Source organism: Tigriopus californicus, chromosome 7, assembly GCF_007210705.1.
Source record: "Tigriopus californicus strain San Diego chromosome 7, Tcal_SD_v2.1, whole genome shotgun sequence".
Taxonomy (NCBI): domain Eukaryota; kingdom Metazoa; phylum Arthropoda; class Copepoda; order Harpacticoida; family Harpacticidae; genus Tigriopus; species Tigriopus californicus.
The window spans coordinates 3,953,828-3,976,519 of record NC_081446.1 but is presented as its reverse complement, the minus strand read 5'-3'; the positions used below and the strand labels follow the sequence as shown (position 1 = coordinate 3,976,519).

General features: G+C 43.0%; 4 protein-coding genes across 4 annotated transcripts in view; 2 read left to right on the top strand and 2 right to left on the bottom strand.

The window, feature by feature from the left end:
• Window positions 1–565: 565 nt before the first annotated feature.
• LOC131883924 (uncharacterized) lies at window positions 566–2,883 on the top strand. The gene is made up of 5 exons (XM_059231532.1): window positions 566–777; window positions 854–1,164; window positions 1,956–2,085; window positions 2,147–2,427; window positions 2,502–2,883. Exons 1-5 carry the CDS (start codon window positions 687–689, stop codon window positions 2,625–2,627), a joined length of 939 nt encoding a protein of 312 aa, XP_059087515.1. The 5' UTR covers window positions 566–686; the 3' UTR covers window positions 2,628–2,883.
• Window positions 2,884–8,843: 5,960 nt separating this feature from the next.
• LOC131883771 (anti-sigma-I factor RsgI6-like) lies at window positions 8,844–11,329 on the bottom strand. The gene is made up of 5 exons (XM_059231329.1): window positions 11,078–11,329; window positions 10,537–10,871; window positions 10,297–10,469; window positions 9,275–9,514; window positions 8,844–9,214 (listed from the first exon to the last, which is right to left on the bottom strand). Exons 1-5 carry the CDS (start codon window positions 11,301–11,303, stop codon window positions 8,890–8,892), a joined length of 1,299 nt encoding a protein of 432 aa, XP_059087312.1. The 5' UTR covers window positions 11,304–11,329; the 3' UTR covers window positions 8,844–8,889.
• A 6,565-nt stretch (window positions 11,330–17,894) lies between these two features.
• On the top strand, window positions 17,895–19,928 carry LOC131884214 (alternative oxidase, mitochondrial-like). The gene is made up of 3 exons (XM_059231914.1): window positions 17,895–18,788; window positions 19,256–19,496; window positions 19,564–19,928. The coding sequence occupies exons 1-3, from the start codon at window positions 18,260–18,262 to the stop codon at window positions 19,820–19,822; spliced, it is 1,029 nt and encodes a 342-aa protein (XP_059087897.1). The 5' UTR covers window positions 17,895–18,259; the 3' UTR covers window positions 19,823–19,928.
• LOC131884213 (golgin subfamily A member 6-like protein 22) overlaps window positions 19,832–22,692 on the bottom strand; it is a 7,178-nt gene continuing 4,317 nt past the window's right edge. The window contains exons 3-4 of the mRNA XM_059231913.1: window positions 22,546–22,689; window positions 19,832–22,449 (exon numbers count right to left, since the gene is read on the bottom strand). Coding sequence (XP_059087896.1) covers window positions 19,972–22,449; window positions 22,546–22,689 — 2,622 coding nt within the window. The 3' untranslated portion in view covers window positions 19,832–19,971. The remainder of the gene's footprint in view (window positions 22,450–22,545; window positions 22,690–22,692) is intronic.

Here is a 22,692-nt window from a genome sequence, read left to right as displayed (position 1 = left end):
ATGTGGACCGAACCCAGCCTATTCGAAGCAGTGTCCCAAGCGTGGCTATTGGTCAGAGACATTCCAAGTTCATCGATGATTGCTTTATCCCCGAGTGAACACGGCAAGAGATTGGTGAGAAGCGAGGGAGACACACCACGGAGAAACGTCAATAACAGCCCGAACGATCTTCAAGATCTTGGGAGTAGAATGTTAATGTTTCCGACATGTTTGTTCGAGATTCTTGGCCAAGACAGACAGACAGACAGACACCCTCAAAAGCCTGGAACGCTTATTCGAAACTTGAGAAAGATTGGTTCCTAATGAATGTCTTAATCTGATAGTCTCGTGACATTCGAGACCAAATATTAATTCGTCATCCTCATCGGTTGGGATGTTTCCCAAGCTCAAGTGATGTTGGCTTTGATCGTTTAATAACGATCTTGTCAACTCAACCCTTTCGAAAACAAGGGGACAAGCGTTGGTTTGGTGAAACTCAGGGCTAATGATGGGTGAGGGGGTGAGCGATTAGGTTGGCTGGTTGGTTGGTTGGTGGTTGGTTGGTTGGTTGGAGTTGATCGGTCCAGTTGCCGGTCAGCGCTCCGGTTGGCAGGAAGTGAGGGCTTAAAATCCATTCCTACAATCAGTAGTGATTCATTGCTGGCAGGAAGACGAGGATTATTTTTCTTCTCTTCTTCATCATCAAAATGATTCATAGTGGAACATGCTTAGTGTTATCTGCTATTTTGTCTTTGAGCTTGGGTGCTAGTGTCCGATCATTTCCTAACTATGATTATGGTAAATATGGATGGTATATTTCCTCAAAATCACTTCCGCTTAATCAAAGATATTGTCTGATCTTGGTTCATTCCAGGGGGCAAATCCCATGAGCAATTCTTAACGGATGCCATCGAGAGAAGCTCTCCGGGCAACGCAAGACTTTTGGCAGAGCTCTTCGGCGGTTTGGATTTGGGCATTTCTTTTGGTGATTCAGATGCTCAAGCTGTCATTTCGGTGGGCGGAGCGGCTACCCGATGTCAACATCAGTCCCCTTGTTACGATACCAAGTGCAAGTTATGCTACGATCCTTTGTTGAGGATTCATGGCCGTTGCGGAGGTGCTAGTTATTTCACGTGTCGAGGAACGTTGCCCAAAGCTTGTCTTCCCTACTCTTGTACTGCTCGGGTGAGTTGAATATCTGATGCTATTCATCCTCCTGTTCCATTTCATTTCTAAATCTTCTTTGAATGGCGTGGGAGGTAGACTGAAACTTTAATAACCAAAGGTCCATCTGGGTTGGCTATGCCAAGAACCACTGGAAAATGAACGGGCCCGCTAGGGTCGAGAATTGACATTGTGGAATCGATTCAGTACATTGCGTTCTTTTTTAAAGCAGACTAGCCCCACATCGCTGTGAATTTGAATTTCAATTCTCAGAACAATCAAATTACTAAGTCAAAAATTGTTTTTCTGGTCATTGATTACCATAAAAGGGCTGGTTTATTAATTTTGTCTTGTTGTCTATTGTGCTTTGAAAGGGCGTAACTTTTGATCCAGTTGTTTAATCAAATTAAAAATCCCAATGCGTAATTGTAGCAAACCACGGTCTGTCACATTGGTTGGAAAAGGTAATACGTTCTCTCACTTAAAAATTGTTCACTTTAAGCCCTAACATCCCCAGTCCACTTTTCACTGGTTCATGGCTGAGCAAACGCGGTGGTCCTTTAGGATCCTTTATAGTAGGTAGTGTCTTCTCAAGAATGTTGTCTCCATCTTCGGAGTTGGGTTTCCAAATTGGATTAGACTAATTCTGTCCAAGTTTCCATCGCCAACAAGGTGTTGGCCAATCGAGGACTGTATTTCTGAGATCCACAAATGAAAGACTTGATCCGTTCTCCCACGACAATTGCAAAGCTCTTATCTTTGTCGCCCAATACAAATGTTCACCAATCTAGGATTCTCGTTGGGTCTTTCAGACTGCTCGATCCAATTTGGACCCACTGAACTCCCCAGAGAAGACGGCCGTCTTTGTCAAGAAATTCCCAAGATATCAGGATCCATTTTGTCTTGGCAAAGTGGAGAAGGCTCGAAGTCTGAGTGGTGATGGTACAACACAAAAACATCCATTTTCGGAGGACGATAGAAACTCTCCACAAATATTTTTCAGACTTTAGAAAATTGAATGCTACCATCGCTTCTGGGAACCATTTGCCTCATCCTCGGGATTCCGATGAAGATGGCCCCGATCCCTCTTGGGTGATGCCAGTTCCGGATGCCATCACGCCGTGTCAGGGATTTGATGTGTGCTTGGATTTACGGTGCGGATCCAGTTATGATCCTTATTTGGGTGCTCATGTGACTGGCGGCAAAATGACTTATTATGACTGTGAGGTTAGTTTGCCGGACGAGTGTCGACCCTTAAGATGCACGGAGACAAATGTCAAGGAGGTAAATCTGAGATGTCATGCATTATTTGATAGGTTGTGTGATATTTTATTGATAATTTTGTTTTACGGTTGTAGCTTTTCTACCCTGAGTTGATCGGCAAAGCTGACCTTCCTAAAATGGTTACAGAGCCAGATGATGACTCGCCATTAATGGTTCGAAACTTCCCGCCTCTAAACGACGGGCAGAGGAACTGTGTCTGAGATTGCACTGAAGATGATTATGTCGGCATTATAAAATTTCTTTGATTGTCCTACTAGCTATTAATAAATCTAACGACTCATCAATGCTTTTACGATTCTAAACTGAAAAAAGAAAGGTGCAAACTTTTACTTGTGAAGTAACCACTTTGATTACAGAGCAAGGATTATCATCGCTTGGAATTTTTGAGGGACATTGTCACTCTTAAGTATCTTGGTGCTTGCGTTTTATCTTTCAAAGATAACCGTGTTTATGGCCCAGATCAAGTGTGGCCTATCTCGACAATCGTGGATTTTAAAGTAACCAAATTGTGCGAGTTTGTTTCAAGTTCCAACTCTAACTGGTACAAATACTTAAGCACCATTCCAACCTTAGCTTGATTGTTAATAACAACGGGAAAACTATATCTGCAAGATTAAATTGTGCTTCAAAAATTCATCGTCGCCCAGAAAGGGGTTTCTTCAACGGCCCAGTTTTTTCCTTGTTCCGGTCTCGTTGCTTTTGAGTTTCATCAATCATAAATGATGGACTTGAAATCGTTGCATCATAACAAAAAAATTCTTTTTCATGATTAACGGGCCTCTTACATTAATGATAGAAGGAAACAACGACCATGCAACAGCCTTACTAACAAGAACTAACCCACCAAGCCTTTAAAAGGCCATTTGCAAGACCTAAGATCAGCTATTAGCCCCAAATGTAAATAATTAGTGCTGCTGTGATCAGGGAGGCCAACGGGATTTATCGGTCAGGACCACAAAATTTGCCAAAACCAACCATTTTCTTGCCCCCTCTAAGGGTTCAAAGCTTTGACCACTTTGAAATTGAATAATGTTGTTTTTCTACCATTTTGTATCTGTGGGTGAGCCATGTCAAATGCCGTTTCAACATTGTTCGCCATATTCTTGGGCTAATTTATTGACAAACGATTAACAATGACGTTGTAATTGACGAAAACAAAAGTGAACTTTTTACTATGCAAATTAACACAATAAAATGATCTTGCATAACAAACTGTAGCTCGATCAGGACTAAAGTATTCTTGGAAAATCTCTCCATATGTCTGTACCTAAGGTTCGATGCTTGCTCTGCCATTACAGCCTTTTTCCCTTTCAGTTGACTCGCAAATAAACACTTGTCATTCTGCTCTCTCACCTACTCGATCGTTCTCATTCTGTCCCCGCATTTTCTGCTTCGTCCACTTCCATTCTTACATGGCGCAGTCGTCGTCCCGTTGACAGACTGCGTCCAACGGGTTTACAGAGCCTCTAGCTCCCGGATTTGACCTCGGATAACACTCACCACACTGCACTTTTTTGGGTCACTTTTTGGTTTTCTTGGACGGAGCCTTTCACTATCACTGGGACGTCGAGGCCGTCATCTCCCTCATTAGATACTTTCGGTTAGGACTGGGACGTTGAGGCAACCATGGCACCTCACTCAGCACTGACCATCAGGAAAAAACCCTCGCTGTATTTCGAAAAGCTGTGCTTTGGGACGTCAAGTCAGTGCTGCAGACCGCCAATATGATTGCATCCACCGTAGAAGGCGCCGCCTTCCAGGACACGGTTAGCTCGGTTTTAGATGCAATCCGAGTGGTCGATGAGCATCTTGAGGATCTTGGCTGGGCTGACACCAGTTCCGAGACTATGGCAGAGATCAAGGCCATTGACAATGAGATGGAACTTGCACAAAAACAAGTGAGTGGGGCGTTGATGACGCGAACCTCGACCCCAACCCCAACCATCTCAGACACGACGCCAAGAGTCATGTTCCGGGAACAAATGGGCCTCAAGCCGGTTGATCTCGGCATCACCTTCTCACCACAGGAGTTCACCGCGTGGCTGCGGAAATTTAAGTTGTGTCATTTGTCTTCTAATATTGGCAGTCTTTTTTACTGGAACAACACTCATACCTCCTTGCTCAACATGACATGGGACTTGCCAATCTTGTCAATGCCTGCACTACATCCACTTCCACCATGCACAAATGCTAAGAGGTACTGAGAACCAGGTTTCTTGAAGTATATCTGATCTTCCAACGCAGATGGTCATGATTCAAGTATCCATGTCACCTGGACAAACTTTTCGTAAAGCCTACAATGCTCTGAAGACGCATGGATTGGAGGCTGAAATTGAGAAAATGACAAAAGAGGATTGGATGATATTTCCCCTCCTTGGTATGGCGTCAGCCAGGCCATTGCTACAATAGGACCTACTGAAGCTCAAAAATCCTTCATTTCAAGATTTGCTGGATGTAGCTGCAGCGTTTGAGGTTGCTCATTCCTTACAAGCGACAACGACTCCGGCTGCCACACATGCTGTCGCGGAGGAGACGGATGTTGAGTCAGATGCAGCGCTCAATATGGTGGCTGCAATGAAATGTCCGAATTGTGGACGCGAACAGCACTCACCATCAGTCTGTTGGGCACAAACAATTATCTGCAATAACTGCAAGGGAACCGGCCATTTCGCGAGGTATTGCCGGGCTACACCCAGCCACGGTCAAGGACACGCAATAGGCCGGGGACGTGGAGGACAAGGCCGTGTCCAAGGAAGCTACAGAACTGGTGCCAACACAAAGGCGATCAATGCAGTCCAGTTGCTGACCATGGAGGTCGGTAAAGGTGAGGCACAAAATTGCGTGGTCAACCTGGGTCTTGAGAAGCCGCCAAGGACAACTGTCCTTTGCTTCCTCCAGCTCGAAAAACTAATGGTCCACGTGGTGCCAGATTCCAGGGCTGTCTTATTAGTTTTTCCTCTCTCCTTTCTTCTGGACAGTTTTCATCATCTTCTAGAGAAAAATCAAATTGGACTGATTACAGCTAGTGGATTGTGACTCACAAACAACGGTTATATTACCTTATCTCTCCAAGTCCAAGAGCCAAGTGGCCTAGTTGGGCCCAAGGTCGAAATCAGAGCCATTTGTTCAACAGATTAGACGGGTCCTCCACTCATTGGGCGGAGGGACTGCGTCGCGCTTGGCAACTTACCACAGAACTTTCCACAGATCAATCCAGAATTACTGAGCCTTCCAGGACCTGGTTCAGTCCTTGCTCTAGATTGTGCCCCATTCAAGTTGGGGAACAGACGACATTTATCATGACCACAGGGGTGATTACACTCACCAACCAGGCGAATCCGACGCAAAGTACGTGGACTGCCTTCTGGCCAAGAGGAAAGCCGAGTTTATAGACGTTCTGGACTGTAGACTGGGAAAAAACCTCGGTGGATGTATCAAGGGCGAGAAGATGAAGATCAAAATAGATCCTGAAAAATCGAAGACCGTCAAGCCTTGCCACGTAACAACTGCCCATCAGATACCCGTCCACCACCAGGCTCCCTCAGCGGCTTTGATGCGCAAGTCATGGAGCGCTATGATGGTCCCACGGACTGGATCAGCCCAGCACATTTTGTGGCAAAGCCAGGGACGAACAAAGTTAGGCTCGTGACTTACTATTGACAACTTAACAAAGTCGTCCGCCAGCCAATCCGGCCTTTTCCGAGCGCCACCGACCTGATGAAAAAGATCCACCCCACATCGCAATGGTTTGTGAAGCTTGATTTCCCACAGGGGTACTTCCAAATTCCGTTGGATCTGAAAGCTCAAAGTTAACCACATTTCTGTTGCCGGATGGAAAGCGGCGGTATCTCGTGGCACCCATGGGGTTAAACTCAAGCAGCAATGGATTTAATGTAAGAACAGACAATGCGGTATGGGACCTCTTCAAATGATTATTGAAAATCGTTGACAACATGTTATTATGTACAGGGCACCACCATTGAGCAAGTCTTCCGCCGCTTATGTATGGTCCTCTTGCGATGGCGGGCTGCAGGAATCAAACTCTCCCTGGACAAACTGGAAGTGGGGACATCAGTCAAGTTTGTGGGCTTCATCATCAGTCGTGATGGAATCCGCCCTGACCCCATGAAGTTGGCGCCCGTCAAGTCTTTTCCGACCCCAACAAACATCATAGAGCTAAGATTGTTTCTGGGGTTGGCCAATCAGTTGACGACTTTCCTTCCTGATCTTCAACACCTCACTTCCACGATGCGCCTGCTTTTAAAGAAGAATGTAGCCTTCTTATGGTTGGAAGACCATGCACAAGAGTTTGATCAGGTAAAGGACGTCCTCTGCTCAGAGGCAATCATGAAGCCTTTCAACACCGCACTTCCAACAAAACTTCTTACTGATGCCTCTGAAGACCGCGGCTTTGGCTACGCTCTTGTACAAACCAGCCCTCTTGGGCACACTCACCTGGTGCAATGCGGGTCGTGTTCCCTCACGCCCGCTCAGAAGAATTACGCAACCGTTGAACTGGAGGCCAACGCAATTCTATGTGCAATTAGAAAGTGCATTCACTATCTTTGCGTGATTTCAAGTTTTCTAGTTTTCACTGATGATATACCACTCATAGTTTTTTTTTAAAACCTCTCTTCACATTGGACAACGACCGCCTTCAGCGGATCCGAGAGCACCTGGGAATCTACAACTTCAATGTCAATTGGGCCAAGCGAAAGAAACACATGATCACCGACGCACTCTTTTGATTGCCATTCTTTCCTGCAGATCCGTCCTGCGAGGTCCCCATCAGAGTGATCAACTTGGAAGATCCCCTCCTTGGCGACATGGCAGAGAAGGTTGATGGTGACTATGAGCAGCTCCACGAGCACGTGACCCAGGGTGATGACCGGTTGCCAGCAACTCTTAGTGCGTTTTGTGGCCGCTTTCATCAATATCGTTGCAAGGGCACCTCATCTTTGCGGGAAATGCTGTTATTGTCCTGCGTCTAGCTCGTGCAAAGATCATCAAATGTCTTCACCTGTCACACTCAGGCCTGACAAAGACTTTGAACCTTGCTTTGCAATTATATTTCTGGCCGGGAATGGCACATGAAATTAAACAGTGCATCTATTCTTGCAAAATTTGCCAATTGCGCCTTCCTTCTCTGCCCGCAGAACCTCTTCTCATGGCGGCTGCAGTCGCCAGTTTCCCCATGCAACACATCTCCGTGGATTTATTTGACTTGGAGGGAACAACATTTTTTGTAATGGTGGATTGCTACTCAGGATTTCCGTTCGTGGCCAAGTTGAGATCCACCTCCACCAACACAATTGTGGATGTTTTTTTGAGGTGGTTCACTGATGTGGGCCTACCGGAGATGATTAAGTCGGACAAGGGGCCTCCCGGTTTCGTGGCCCCTTCCTTGAATTCTGTGAGAGTTTTGGGCCCTCCCCGTACCATCCTAAGTCAAACGGCCTGGCAGAGGCAGGAGTCAAAGCCATGAAGGCTTTGCTGTCCAAGCTGGACGGCAAAGTTCAATTCGGAAGATTTCAAAATTGCCCTCCTGTCGTGACGTACTACTCCTCGAGCAGACGGTTTTAGCATCCTATGGCCTTTTCGGGCGCCACCTAAGGACACTTCTGTCGGACGTTAGGGATCGTCACATTGAGGAATTTTTGCAATCTTCATTCCATCAAACTCGCTTGGCGACGGCCGAACGACAGGCTGTTGATGCCGGCGGCGTTGCCCTCCCCTTATAGTATTCTTGGATTATCTCTCCAATAGTCTATACCTAAGGTTCGACGCTTTCTCTGCCATTACAGCCTTTTTCCCTTTCAGCTGACTAGCAAATGAACACTTGTCATTCTGCTCTCTCACCTACATGTACTGAATCGTTCCCATTCTTTACCCGCACTTTCCGCTTCGTCCACCGCCATCCTTACAAGGACAATCAAGGCATGGAGCCATAATCAATCAAATTTTGTCTTCTGTTTGATCATTAATTATCAATGACATTTGCGAAAATTTCAAATAAGTGTTTTTGCAATAACCTGTCGCAATTTCTCTTAGAATAATTTTCAATAAAAAGATCGACTTTTCTTGGTTCATTTGCATTTGTTTTGGCTTCCAAAAGTGTACCCATGGGACCACATTTCAACCCTTTAAGTCAGTCTTTAAATAGTTCGTTCACAGCTATTCCAATCGTAATTCAAACGCTTTTACCTTTAGAGATGAGTGAAATACCATTCAAACACCTTTAAAGACGTTCGGAATGTTTTAAAGACTAGGTTTTAGTATCATATTCTGAGGCCTCTGGAAGATGATCAACTTTTAAATATGGATGAACATGTTTACTTATCCGCAGTTTCTTACAAAAATCTTAAAATGTTTTCACGGATATTTGGCAAAAACAATTACTTGCTTCTAAACCAGTCTAAGGCTGATTCAAATTTATTGTTCGGGATGTAATCATTTCTTTTTTTATATTTCGACGTTGTATTGAATTTCGACATCTTGCTCAACAATAAAAGTTTCGTCAAATTTATGAACCGATCGTCCCTGTTCATTGACCAAAGTGAACTCGTATTCTCCTCGGAATCCACGGAATTTGAATTCCATTTCATTGGCCGTCCTCTTAATGGTAGAAAATACATCATTTGTTCGATATGAGTTCTGGTACAAGTCCATATAGGCGTAACCCGCTTCATTGGGCGTGACACCATTTCCATTGGTAATGGCTGCATCAGGCCTCCAATGAGCTTGGTCCCAAAAGCCCCACATCATAATGCCGCCCATTCCCTCGTGGCTAAGCATTTTTTAAAAATTAAAATCTTAATGATAACAACATAATGGAAGGTTGTATTACCTCATGGCCAAGTTGTAAAAATTAACGAGCTCTGAAGCATGTTGGCCATGATTTCCACTACCAGTGCCTTGCCAATCGAACTCTGTGATCCACATGGGAAGATGAAACTCGTTCCACATCCTATCGAAGGTGTCCTCAGCCTTACCCAAATCAATTGGATCCGGACCCAAGTGCGATTGGAAACCAATCCCATTAACTGGAGTTCCTTTGTCGAGGAAATCGCGGATCTGGTTGATGTACCTGACGGAAGAGTCATTTTCATCCTTCATTTTCGTTAAACTTTTCAGATGACTATCCCTTATGCTGTCCATTTTAGGTGCTCATGAACAACAATGGTAGACGTCGAGATCACGTTCTGAGGTTTGACACCAGGGTGAGCTAGGTAGGAGATGTTCCAACAAAGCTCAATGCTGCATGGCTTAGAACTGCAATTGCTGGAAGAACAAAACGGCTAACACGGGCACTTAGCCATGTCTCGCGCTCCTTTTCTCATGTTATGAAGCCTACTGTCCAAGTCCACTTGAACTTGATATTGATGGAAAGCTTTACATAGGCATTAATAACTTCAAGCAATCTGCTAATGGTTTCTTCAGGTCTACCAGAGAATTAGAGAACACAATTTTCAAATTAGTTGCCTTTTTGCTCTCCTTGTAGCTGGTTTAATGCTCAGTTTTTTTAAACTGGCAACCTAGCTTCTTGTAGATCAAACTATAACTGTTGCCAAACAATTTCCGAGTCTGGGGTTTTCGCGAGCTGATCATTGTCTCATCTTGGGTTTCTACGTTGGTACTCTCCCCCTGCGCGACCTCTGACGGCCAAATAATCCCTGACTTGTGCCATTGAAATGACCTTTTCCCGATCGTTCGTCAACGATACCTTCATAGGATTAATGATAGAGAGTGTGGAAAAAGTATGGTGTATCGAGACTCAACATCCCAAGTGACTACCTCGCGATCAATGTCATGTCTTTGCCGCACGTAATGAAATTCTGTCACGTCAAGCCAAATTACCTCACTACTTACTGATCGGTCTCGTAGAGAACAACGCTATAATCATTGACAAATCTGGAAGGCTGCGAGTCTTGCTGCTCAAGCCATTGGAACATTTTGACACGGATGTTAGGATCATAAGTCGCTTCGGCAAAGAAGTTTCCGTGCAACATTTCGTTATTCACGTCCCAATGTTCCACCCTTCCCTGAATAAGGCAATTATCGTCAGTAGAGGATTATGGTTTCTCATTTTGTGCAACTTTATGGCTTTACCTTGAAATAAGGAACAGCTGTTTCAATTCGGTGATGGATGGCATCGATCATTTCTTGTCCTCGAAGTCCATGGACCCAATCCGGGTAATGCGTATAATCATCCACGTCCCAAAAAAGACAATGTGCACGAATACCCCAACCTTTGGCCTCCAGCCATTTAAACATGTTATCGACGCTATAAGTGTTAAAGTTATTGTATTGCGGCTCCCATTCTCGCCATTTCATGGCATATTCATCCACAGCAAAGTTGAAATTATCCCGAGCAAATGAGCAGTAAGCATTATCATCCCCATTGTTCCAACACTCAGCGATCCGATCAGCCACCAAGGCAGTACCTAAATATATATCGTAGGTATTAAAAGTCATACTGCGCTTTCGAAATATAGGGAAGGCAAAACAAAGTGCGCTCTTGAACAGATATTTTTTTTACATTATAATTCGTCATAACTATAAGAGGCTACATTTTTGGACCTCTGTGCTGACCGTAAACCTGTCAGAATAATCCTTTTTGATCTCTGGATATGTCAATGATTGATCTTACCCAATGGAAAACTTGCTTTCGTGTTGTTCACTTGAAGCTTCAGATTCTTCAAGCCTTGAAGATGCTCAGGTAAGGTCACCTTTACTTGGACGTTACTCTTGCGGTTCTTGTCAATCTTGGCCTGGATTCTTTGGTTCCATTGCTCTTCCGTTTCTCCCTCGGGAAAGATTGAAGACCAGGCCAAAGAGACCACGCTCAAAAGCAGCAAAGCTCGCAGGAGCTTCATAATGAATTGCTCAGATGCATGTCTACGACCGTGGACTTTTATATCGTACGGCCCACTTTACGCAGTTATCAACTTTGTTGTTCTCTGGATGACAAATAGCAACCTTCAGGGCAATCAGTGGGCGATAAGAGGTCATTTTTGCATCTCTTGTTTGTTTACAAAAAGGTCTACTTGATGTTTGTTTTGATCGAGTATCACTGCATCGCCAATCTGGAACTTAGTGAACAAAAATGGGAGAGCTTGATGGGACATTGTGGGATTAACCAAGTGTCAGTGGATCGACCAAAACAATTTCGAGTTCGGGTTTTGTTTCAAAGTTGTTAAGGCACCAGCTGTCCACGAAAATTAGGAAACGTATTTGCTTGATAAGATCATTTTTTTTTAAATGGTATTTTAAAGAATTAAAGCACAATGACCCTTCTCAAGAGCCTTCAGAGCAGGAATGTAGGGCACCGAGAATGTGCAATCGCCAACTCTAATTCGTTGGTGGATCAAATATTTTCCGTAAAATAAATCAGTTTTTCGCCTTGACCACCAGAGAATTTCATTACCATGACGGAAAGGAAGTCCACAAAAAATTAATCATTTCTTTTGGCCTTGCTTCATGGTCACAAATGCCCTTAATGGGTGTGTTACTCGTACTGTACGACTCTCCTTTTGTCGCTACATTTCATTTAATTGTGACGATCTTAAACTGGAATCCAGAGGACAGTTTTTCGGCCCTTGGTCAGTAATCAACAACTCAAAATTTGTAGCTTGTACTGAAACCTAAGGAAGCTAAGGGAACAAATAGAAAAGAGGAAGCACCAATTAAGGATAAAAAGTGCAGGAAAAAATGGAAGCAGGGCTAGGAAAGGAGAAGGGGCCGTGGGTGCTGTTTAATTATTTGCCATTTTACCTTTTGCAGATTTAGCAGCAAGTTACATTACATTCATCTGCGGACTTCCTTACCGCTACCGGGATTGGAATCCCAGCAGTTCAAGACGAGAAGATTATTCATTTTACTTGACTTTTATTTACATGTATATATATATTATTTGATCGACCAACGAATTGGAGTTGGCTGATCTGGATAATCCTTGAATATAAGGTTGATTGGGAATTTTAGTCAAAAACTCGTCCAAGTCTGACTTAAATCCTGCTACTGGATCAACGCCTTCATATATGCATTTATGCATTGCTACCCACATTTTGATTTAAACTACTTATTGTGGGGTTGGATATCTCTTATCATTCTATTGTTCTAAAATTTTGATAGCAGAATTGGGTAAACCAGTACAGTATTTCAGATAAAGGACCCATAGTTTCAAGCTGGTTCTTTTTTTCTTGTTCAACCTTTGATCATGCCCTGTCAAACAACATCCGAGGAAGTGGGAAAGGATATCTTACTGATACAAATTTTGACTTCCATTACATACTGCAAAGTGGCGATATCTGACCTATGTGCTATTTGGTATGTCTGACATTGTTAAAATCTAACTCGAAAAATGAATATTGCAAGTGCAAGAGCTTAGAAAAAGTAAACTTGAAAAAACTAAAGGGACCTTTTTATATTAGAATCTGAGACGATCCATTGTGCTGATGGTTGTTGTAAGTTGTGTATTCACAACTACTCCAGCAGTTGGCGCCTTGGCAAAGACAAAACAATGGCAAAATGTTTTCTGTGTGCATTCAAGTAATTTCAGTGTTTGGTTATGATCATTAGAGTTTTGAAGTCGTATGGTTACCCTGGTTAATGTCAAAACGAGTTCACCAGATAGGCCAAGACGTTACAAATTTAGATTTTGGGAAGTAGACCAATAGGCAACATTAATGGCAAAGATAAAGGGAATAGAGTCTATAGTATATGATAAATAGATTACAGTTTATTGCGAAATTGTAAGGTAAAATAAGTAATTCTTCATTACAGGATTCCACTTCATTCCAAAAGTTGTGCAAAAATAGCAACCTCGAAACTAAAAATTGATTTATTTTCTGATAAATCTTTTGATAGACTTTTAACGATATATAGTTGTAGTCATAACACAGCTAGATCTGGCAATTTTGCTCCTCTTTTATTCAAAGAAGTCACCATTTGCGGCCACGCAACGAATAAGACGATCACAGAGCCATGCGCACACCTTCCTCAAGTAGAAACCGTCCAGCTGGTGCCACTGGTGCCAGTGGTGCCCAACCCTGGGCCTTACCTTGTTCAAATTTGCAACACGTTTGGCTGAGGCCGTGCTCTGTAGAACACTGCAAATGCTATAGTCGAGCGAATTAAGAGGGGGGCTGAATGGGTGCAAAGGTGATTTGGGGCAAAAATTGATTCCATGACGTTCTAAAAACTCTGTAGTGATACGGGCCGTGTGTGCGGGTGCCGAGTCTCTTTGCAAGACGTATTGGGCCCAATTGTGAGCCGTTACAAAATCCAGCATCCACGATATGATGATCTTCCGCAAGGTTTGGATGTATTTGGTAATAGTGAGCCAAAAACCATCAAGGTAAAACACAGGCGGAGATGCCTACTGTTGATTCAACAACAGCAAAGAACATGACGGTCACCGGGTGCTTTACCTTTGTTACATGTTTGTGCTTTGGCGGGGTTGACAAGACCGTTACTTGGTCTTCTCGCTGTCTGGGGGCCACTGTACTTGATCAAGGACGACGTCATCGTGGTGAAGTCGTCCTTGACTTAACCCTGAGACCGATCGGTTGCTCTGGGAGTAGTTGTATGCAGCATCCACAAAACCGTGATTTCGTCTCTCTTAGCCATTGTATTTGATTAAAAATTGACAAGAAGTCTTCCATATTATGGTAATCTCTACAAGTAAAGAAATGTCAATCATACCCGGGCAGAGAGACTGAACAAAAAGCAGGTTATGTGAATAGGCGCCAAGTTTTAAATATGGCTCCTACAACAACTTTCGCATGACTTTTGGGCCACCCTGTAAGTACATGTAGGGCCATTTAGCTTGTAAGGGTCTAATCTTCTCTAACAATTAGGATAAATGATTGTTATTAAATATATGCAACAATAACACAAAATGCAATGACTACAAAGCAATATTAGAATTTTCGGACCTTTGAAGCTTCCCTAGCAATAACATGTACCGTAAGTCAAAGAAATGTGGAAAGTTGTAAAATTGGGCAAGACACCCTGAATTGCCACAGAGGATGTCCTGACAACCAAATACTTCGCGCTGAATCTGATCTTGTAGTGCAACATAATTTAATTGAGGAGATGTTAACTTTGTAAGAAGCATTTAAAATGTAACAAGATTCAAAGTAGCAAGCAGCACCTTCCATGTTTGCTAAGAGCAAGCAAAAGTTTAGGCCCTGATCTTCCCTATGCAGATTACATTGTAACAAATTAGTTGGTGCTATTGTTAGTCATTCAAATGATTCAGCATTTGGCCATTTTGCGGAAAGTTTCCTTCAGTTGCTTCAAAAATAAATACCTAAAAAATACTTAGTGCTATGGGTGTTGAGAAAAGGAATAAGTAAATATTGTTTGCATTTTAGGGGGTGGTTGCAATTGAAGCTTTTTGAGATGTAATTTGGGATTGTTATTTGCTTTTCGAGGAAAGGAACGACTTATTGTAATTCCGTTACTTGCAATTGGGTAATTACTAGTCCCGGCCAAAACTTGCAGATAAGTATGGTCAACAAATTTATATCAACAATCACCTGAATTTGAGCAAAATTTTTCAAAATAAACTCAGCATTTTAAAGAAGACAATGAAAGCTAATTTTGTTGTTTTAATTCAAGCATTAAGTTTATTACTAAGTTAAACATGGCTAGTTAAATGATCATTTAAGGGCTGCTTTATACATGGTCAATTCATGACGGATCCATCATGGAGTAAAGCCCGTTGGCTGACGAAATCTAAACAAAGAAATGATTTTTTGCGAGTCCAGACCCCGAGTCCTTTCCAGTAAGGACTGCTTGTTTCATAATGAGACATCTCGCGGCAAAAAAAGAAAAGAAAGCGTTAGTAAAACCTTTGCTAACGTTTGTTCTTGCGTCGTTGTAAAGAAAGAGAATTAACAACCCTGCCAACAACAATTGATGTTAGTGCGTTAAGAGTGCCGTCTTCCAACTTTGCAAGCTCAATTCTGAACAAGCTATCAAACAACTGAGTTTTTATGATTAATTTTCAATTGAGCCAAAACAGTGTTACTAGATAATATCTAATAAACATGTCAAATATCAATAACTTAATGAAGTTAAAAAGCCAGTTGTGTTGAAAAGAGGCTGTAATAAATGGATTACTTTCTTTGCACTTTTATATTGTTATACTTATAAAACCGCAAATTGGGTATTGCAAACTTTACTAAAGCCAACTATTAAAGCTGAACTATTAACACTCCTTTTTAAATTATTTTGAGGGCTAGTTAGAAAAAGGGTGGTTTTCATATTTGGCACTTTATCTTGCTAAAAAACGTAGCCAAGATTTGAATAAATGCAATGTAGAGTTGAACTACATGAACAGCCTTGTTCATTGACAAGTTTAGTTCAGGATTGCAACAAAAAAACTCACAGGTGGAGGCAAGGGCTGAATTTCCTATGCAAAAACGAACGTAACAAATGACTCGTTGAAGTATTAAACTGCGACATATATACCAAGATGCATTATTGAGGTTCTTTGGTAAAAAAATTTGACAGAAAAATGTCTAATTCTGGCATTATTAGACCCCGAAACTGTTATATTTTCGGAAATTTGGTCAAAACAACCTGAATGTTTTAAAATGCCCCAATATGACAAGATACTTCAACTCCTCCCTAAAAAAGTCTCTACTCATCACTCTTATTTTACAATCTCGCATAAACTCAAATCATTCATAAGAAGTTTAATCACTTTTGTTTGTGTCTGTCTTCACATGATTTCAAAAGTTTTGAATAAAGCAAAAAAAGTCATGGTTCTTCCCGTTCTTCCCTACCGATGCATCCTAGGTAGACCCGCAACCTCTGATTTGCAGACGAACTCCGTCGAATCAAGTAGCACCCCAGCAAACCAGACAGAACCAGGTCACCCCCAGCCAAACATACTTCATTCCAATTCTTTCTTTGTGCACGACAAGGCTGAGTGTATGTACCTTGATATATATAAACAGAGGGAAACTATTCTTAAATACTTCTGAAATATGTATTACAGATGCTTAATAAATCGTAGGTTAGATCACTAGATCTGGCTTTTTTCACCTACTAACGCTCTTTTTCCTTTTTTGGCCGCTAGAGTTTGTTTAACTACTATCTCGCAGTCCGTAGAGAGGGTATAGATTTTTTTTCAGGCCAGTTTCATCAAAATCGAGTGAAAAACTCAAGTACACTGAGACTTTAGTGCCTTAAACTGCCACACAACATATAGACGGATTCAAAATCAAATTGTAATCACGAAACCTTAGTGATATGCCACAACGTAAAGAGTTTTAATACAATTACGCATCTAGCTTACACACCAAAATTGGTACCCCCAAATCCAAAATAAAGTTGTCATAGTTTAGCTCAGCGCTTGGGCAATAATCGGAGTAAAAATGTACACATATGCCAAACTGTGCTACGTGTTTTCTCCACATTTATTTTGATTGAAATTGTACAGGAAACAAATATTTGTCTCAAGCCTCTAGTTTCTAGGTTGGGACAAGATAAGACTCGGGAAGTTCTTCCATTCGTTCTCTTGGGAAGCCCGACCTCTAATCCAATTGTTTCTCCATGAGATATCGGGGGTCTCAATAAATCAAGGATTTTCTAACAAGTTGTAGCATTCTTGTCAAAAATCTTCATCCCTTAATCCCAAAAGTCAACTAAAAAGTTTGAAAATTATGCCTTAATCTTACAAACCTAAATCAGGAAACATGATATTTTAATTTTGAGTTATGATAATTTTTACATCAAATAAAACTTTACAACCACCCTCGATCATGACACAGTGAATACATATTTCCATCCATTGAAATTTGTCCGGTGTAAAAATTTTCTTGATTTCGTATATTTCGCATGTACTATTGTGCCAAGAACGCCTAGTTGCTGGTTTCGATTGGAGAACCGATTGCAAAATTGCACATGAAGCAAATTCTAGCGGTACATAGATACGAGTATGTATAAAAACCGAGCTTAAAGGCCATCCTCGATGTTTGGGGGCTCTTTCTTCGTCAATCTTTAATCTAGTTCCCAAGTATCCCAAGTGAAATGTATCGGAGGGGTGGCAGAAACGTATGTACTACAAGTAGTTCAACTGAAACTAGCAACAGAAATGTTTCACCCTCCCTCCTTGACCCCAACATCTCGATGGCAGGGATATCACGGGTTTGACTCAAGCAGGATAAACGTTATCCTCCACCGAATAGTTGGCGGGCCGACTTTTTTCAATTTGCGGCCAAATGTTTCAAGGTTTAGATTCAGACTTTATGGGTCATTGATATCGTTTTAGGATAGGTTGGGTTAGGTTAGATTAGGTAAAGTTAGGTTTTAATAGGTTAGGTTAAGTTTAAAAACGTCGGGCCGCCAACTAATCGGTGGAGAATAACGTGCACCCTCACGCAGCAATCAAATCCCTCTTTCCAACTGAACTGAGGCAAGTTGAGGGCATTCCAAGGGCAAACAGAAAGTCCGCGCCTGATCTGCCCTCTGGGCGTGCTTGCTTGTCTTTCTTGGAACAGGGCAAGTGGAATTGGTGAATTCTGGATCATATAATACGTCACAAAATCAGAAGTCACCTCGACTCCGAGGGCTTCCCAGGTGCCAGATTTTGCCACTGTGATTGCCTACATACATCCTCACTTTATCGCAAAAACGAGGGCACTTGCATCATTCATTGCCAAAACACAGGAACATACAGTTGAAGATAGCCCTCCGTGCTAGCTATCTAGGTACAGTTCGGTACAGTTCTCTCTGTGTGTGTGTTTCTTCCACTAGTCCACTAGTCAGCGAACAAGCTTCTCAGTAGAAACATACGGATTAGTTGGTCCGTACGATGTTGTTTGTTAGATTGTGCACTTCATCGAGTACTTGTGCCTTGGGTCGGATTGGATTCCATGGCCTCGTTGGACATGTCTCGCCGTCCTTGTCCAGGTCCCTTTCCCTGTGCGCCATTCAGTTCCAGAAGGAGTTCGATGAAAAGGCCTTTGAGAAGTATAAGGATTCCGCGACCAAGCCCTTGGATCACTTTAAAAAACCTGCAGGAGAAATAAGCGAGGTGGAAAAACCGAGGATCGTCAAGGTTCTGGCTACAGAAGTGACCAATAAACTGATGCACGATGCCAAAGAGAAGAACGACCAGGATTATCTCTTGCCGCATCCAATTTGGTCGGACAAGGAGGTTAAATCCGTGGAAATTACACATCGAAGTCCAGACGGCGTGTCGGATAAGGCGGCTTACTATTGTGTGATGCTGTTGAGAAAGTCATTTGATCTGGCCTCTGGATACACCATTGGCAATCATTTCAAGATGCTGGATGAGCGGTCCATTCTGATTCGGTGTATTTTCTTGGAAACAGTGGCGGGTAAGTTGAGCTTGGTCACGGACAACTGGATCAATGGACTTTTATCAGATGATAAAATGTGATATCGCCTAGCCTAAACTGTTCACTTCACTCTACATCATACGATCAAAAGATCTGGCTAAAGAAACGAACTTGACCAAATTGGAGCCCAAAATCTGGTTTAGGGAACTCAGAAGAACGGCCATAGTTATGTAACAAGCATTGAATAAGATTTGAATTTTCGGCCCACTCTGGATTACGTACATAAGCTTTTCACGATTTGACCTTGAACTAACCACTTTACTAAAAATTGTATAAACGTGACTGGCATGTAATTGAAATGATCTAAACTCATCTATAACTCATATATTGTGAACAAGAACTTGGAATTGCTCAAGTTCAGAGTGAGCCGATTTTGACGGGATGCTCGTTGGAAGTCTAAAAATTTTTTTTTGAGGTCCATGCTTGATTACACCTTTTGATTGTAGGTGTGCCCGGATTTGCGGCCGCTATGATCCGCCATCTCCATTCGTTGCGACGAATGCAACGTGATCATGGATGGATCCACACTCTCCTGGAAGAAGCGGAGAATGAAAGGATGCATCTGATGACCTTCATGCAACTCCGAAGACCCGGGCCCATTTTCCGGGGCACCGTGATCCTGACTCAATGGCTGTTCACATTTACGTTCTCATTCGCTTACATGCTGTCACCCAATTTTTGCCACAGGTAGGGGTAACAAATCTAGGGAGAAATATGAAGAGGGCTATCATCACCTTTTTCGGGTTCCGGATAGGTTTGTTGGGTATTTGGAAGAGCAAGCAGTGGTCACTTACACTCACATCCTGGAAGAAATCGACGCAGGACGATTGCCCATGTGGAAGACCTTGCCAGCCCCGGAGTTGGCCATCAAGTATTGGAGATTGCCCGAAGACGCCAAGATGCGGGAAGTCATTTTGGCCATCCGAGCCGATGAAGCTCATCATCGGCTTGTGAATCACACCCTTGGATCGATGGACCTCAAATCAGACAATCCTTTTGAGAAGGGGAAATGACTTTTGACGTCGGCTCAGATACAAATTTAATGGTCAATAACAAGTATTCCATGGTAAAAACGAACAGAGGTTGAGAAATATAAATAAATTGTCGAGTCTTTTCATATTGCACAGATATCCTTTGATTTAGAACTACAAAGACATCGGTTTTACAACTGCGAGCGTGTTGCCGGTGTTTTCTTTTTGTCCTGCTCAGTGGACATGATGAGCCTTCGACGAGGTCTGGCTGGACTGGTCACTTGTCCAACGGGATCGGCCATCCCCGTGGACATTAAGGTTCCGCATGGCTTCATGAGGATTCCACAGAACTGGGTCATATGGTTGGCCGGCTTGTCCAAGAGTCCGGTAAATGTGTACATATACAATTGGACTTTGTCGCCTTGGACCAGGTCCGTGATCACAGTCTGGCCAACCATGGAGTTTTTGTGGTTATCGACGTGGTTCTGATCGTAGAGACTTCCAATTTCGGTTCCATTCCGTTTGATGGCGATCAGAACCTTTTTCATATCGTGGGAACACACGTGAACTGAGAGGAGGTAGGCTCCGGTGACTGGAGCGGTGAATATGCCGGATTTGGGGTCCATGGCACTCCCTGCGTTGATGGTGCACTCGGTGAAGGTCAAGAACTCCTCGCCTCCTCCGATGTACGGGCCTTCTCGGATGGCGTTAAAGTACACAGATAATGGGAGATTGAGCAAACGCTCCATTTTGGAAATGGTCTCTCTCAAGACCACCATTTCTCGATCTTCGTCGTTCTTGAGTCGTTCCACTTCTTTTTGAACTACTTCCAATTCCATACCCCGTTGCTCCAATTGCTTTTGATGGTTGGCCATTTCCTTGTCCAGGATATCGCGAACTTGCGAGGTTCCGCGAGAAAACGAAACGCTCAATTCATCCTTTTCTTTGTTGATAAGGTTCCTCAATTCATCGTTTTCGCGTTTCCGGGCGTCATTCTCGGTCTTCATCTTTTCGTACAACTGCAGAATCTCGTTCTTCTGAGCCTCTTGGGCAGAGAATTTATCCTCCATACTTTGGCGTTCCTGTAGATGTTGCCGAGCATCCTCTTCCATTTTTGAGGCAAGTGTGTTCCGCTCATCAGCAAGTTTCTTCTCCAAATCGGCCTTCTTCTTCTCGAGACGCTCGGACTCTTCCAAAAGCTTGTTGTGGAGATCGTTGTTCTCATCTTGGAGTCGCTTTTCAAGGTCGGCCTTTTCTCTCTCGAGCCTTTCTCTCAGCTTCGTAGTTTGCTCCCTCAGCTCGGCGCTGTCCTTGCCGAACTTTCCGGCAATTTGTTGAGATTCCTCTTGGATTCGCCTTTGGAGATCAGCATCCACCTTGGCCAATTTGTCAGCCAGAAGCTCTCGTTCCTTGTCCAAGGCGGATTTGAGTTGATTGGCCTCTTCCCGTTGCTTGAAGTTGTCTTCGTCTAGTTTGGCCTTGACTTGCTTGGTTTCATCCTCGAGTTTTTTGAGGAGATCTTGGGCCTCTTGGTTGACTAAGTCCTTGAGATTCTGATTATCTTGTTCGATGTAGTCCTTGAGTTCTTGGCGTTCTTTCTCCATCCTAGTTTTGAGAAGTTCGGCCTCTTTTCTTCGCTTTTCATTCTCATTGGCGATTAATTTTGATAGCTCTTCATTGTCACGTTTGCAATCGTCCAGTTCGTGTTTCATGCGCTCAAAGAGTTCAATGAATTCATTTTTGCTGCCCTCTTTTTGCCTCTCCATTTCCTCCTTCATTTGTTCCTCACGTTTCTTCCGCTCTTCGGCATCACGGACCAACTTGCTTTGAATGACCTCGTTTTCGCGTTGGAGTTTGTCAGCCAGACTTTCGGTTCCTTTGCTCAATTCTTGTTGGAGTCTCTCTTGTTCCTTCCTGGACTCCTCCTTTTCTCGCTCGAGTTTTTCTTTGAGCACTTTGGCTTCATCCTCCATTTTTGCTGCCAAGGCAACTTTATCAGCCTCCAATTTGTTTCTCAAATCCTCTGCTTCTCGGGCCATGGATTGTTTCAGGTCTTGCTTGTCCTTGTCAAGGCTCTCCTGAATCTTGAGTGATTCGGCTTTTCGGGCACTATTTTCCTTCTCAATCCTGTCTAGGACGTCGTCACCTTGTTTGGACAACTTTTCCGTCATAAGTTGGCTTTCCTCCTCTAATTTGGACAGAAGGAGCTTGTTCTCCTCTTCAAGTTGTTTTTTGAGGTTGTCATTGTCTTTACGTCTCTCTTCATTGTCATTTTCTAGTTTGTTTTTCATGGCTTGGTTCTCGTCCTCAAACCGTCGTCTCAAGGCCTCACTTTCCTGTTCGAGTTTTTCTTTCATCTCAGCACTATCCTTGTTGATATACTCCTGAAGTTGCGCTTTTTCTTGATCCATTTTGGATTTGAGAGCATCGGCTTCGCTTTTGCGCTTTTCATTTTCTAGATTCAGAAGTTGCTCCAGATCTTGGATTTGTGATTGGCAGGCTGCCACTTTGTTCGTCATGTTGTCATTGAGGAGATTACCCAGAGACTCGCGTGCTTCCGACTCTTTTTCTATTGTATTCTTGAGGCCCTGAATATTTGTGTGGCTGTCAGTTTCGAGCTTCGATAGCTTCTGACTCAACTCATCATTTTTCTTTTCACTTTTGGCAAGCGGATGTACGGTACAGCAAATATTTGTGTGGCTGTCAGTTTCGAGCTTCGATAGCTTCTGACTCAACTCATCATTTTTCTTTTCACTTTTGGCAAGTTCCTCTTCCACTTGGTTTAGCACGTCCTTTCCCATTTGCCCAAGCTTGTCCCATATTTCGGACTCGCCCGACTTCCGATCTTCAACCTCTTTTTCAATCATTGTTTCCATCGTAAGTTTGTTGGAATCCATTTCACACTTGACCTT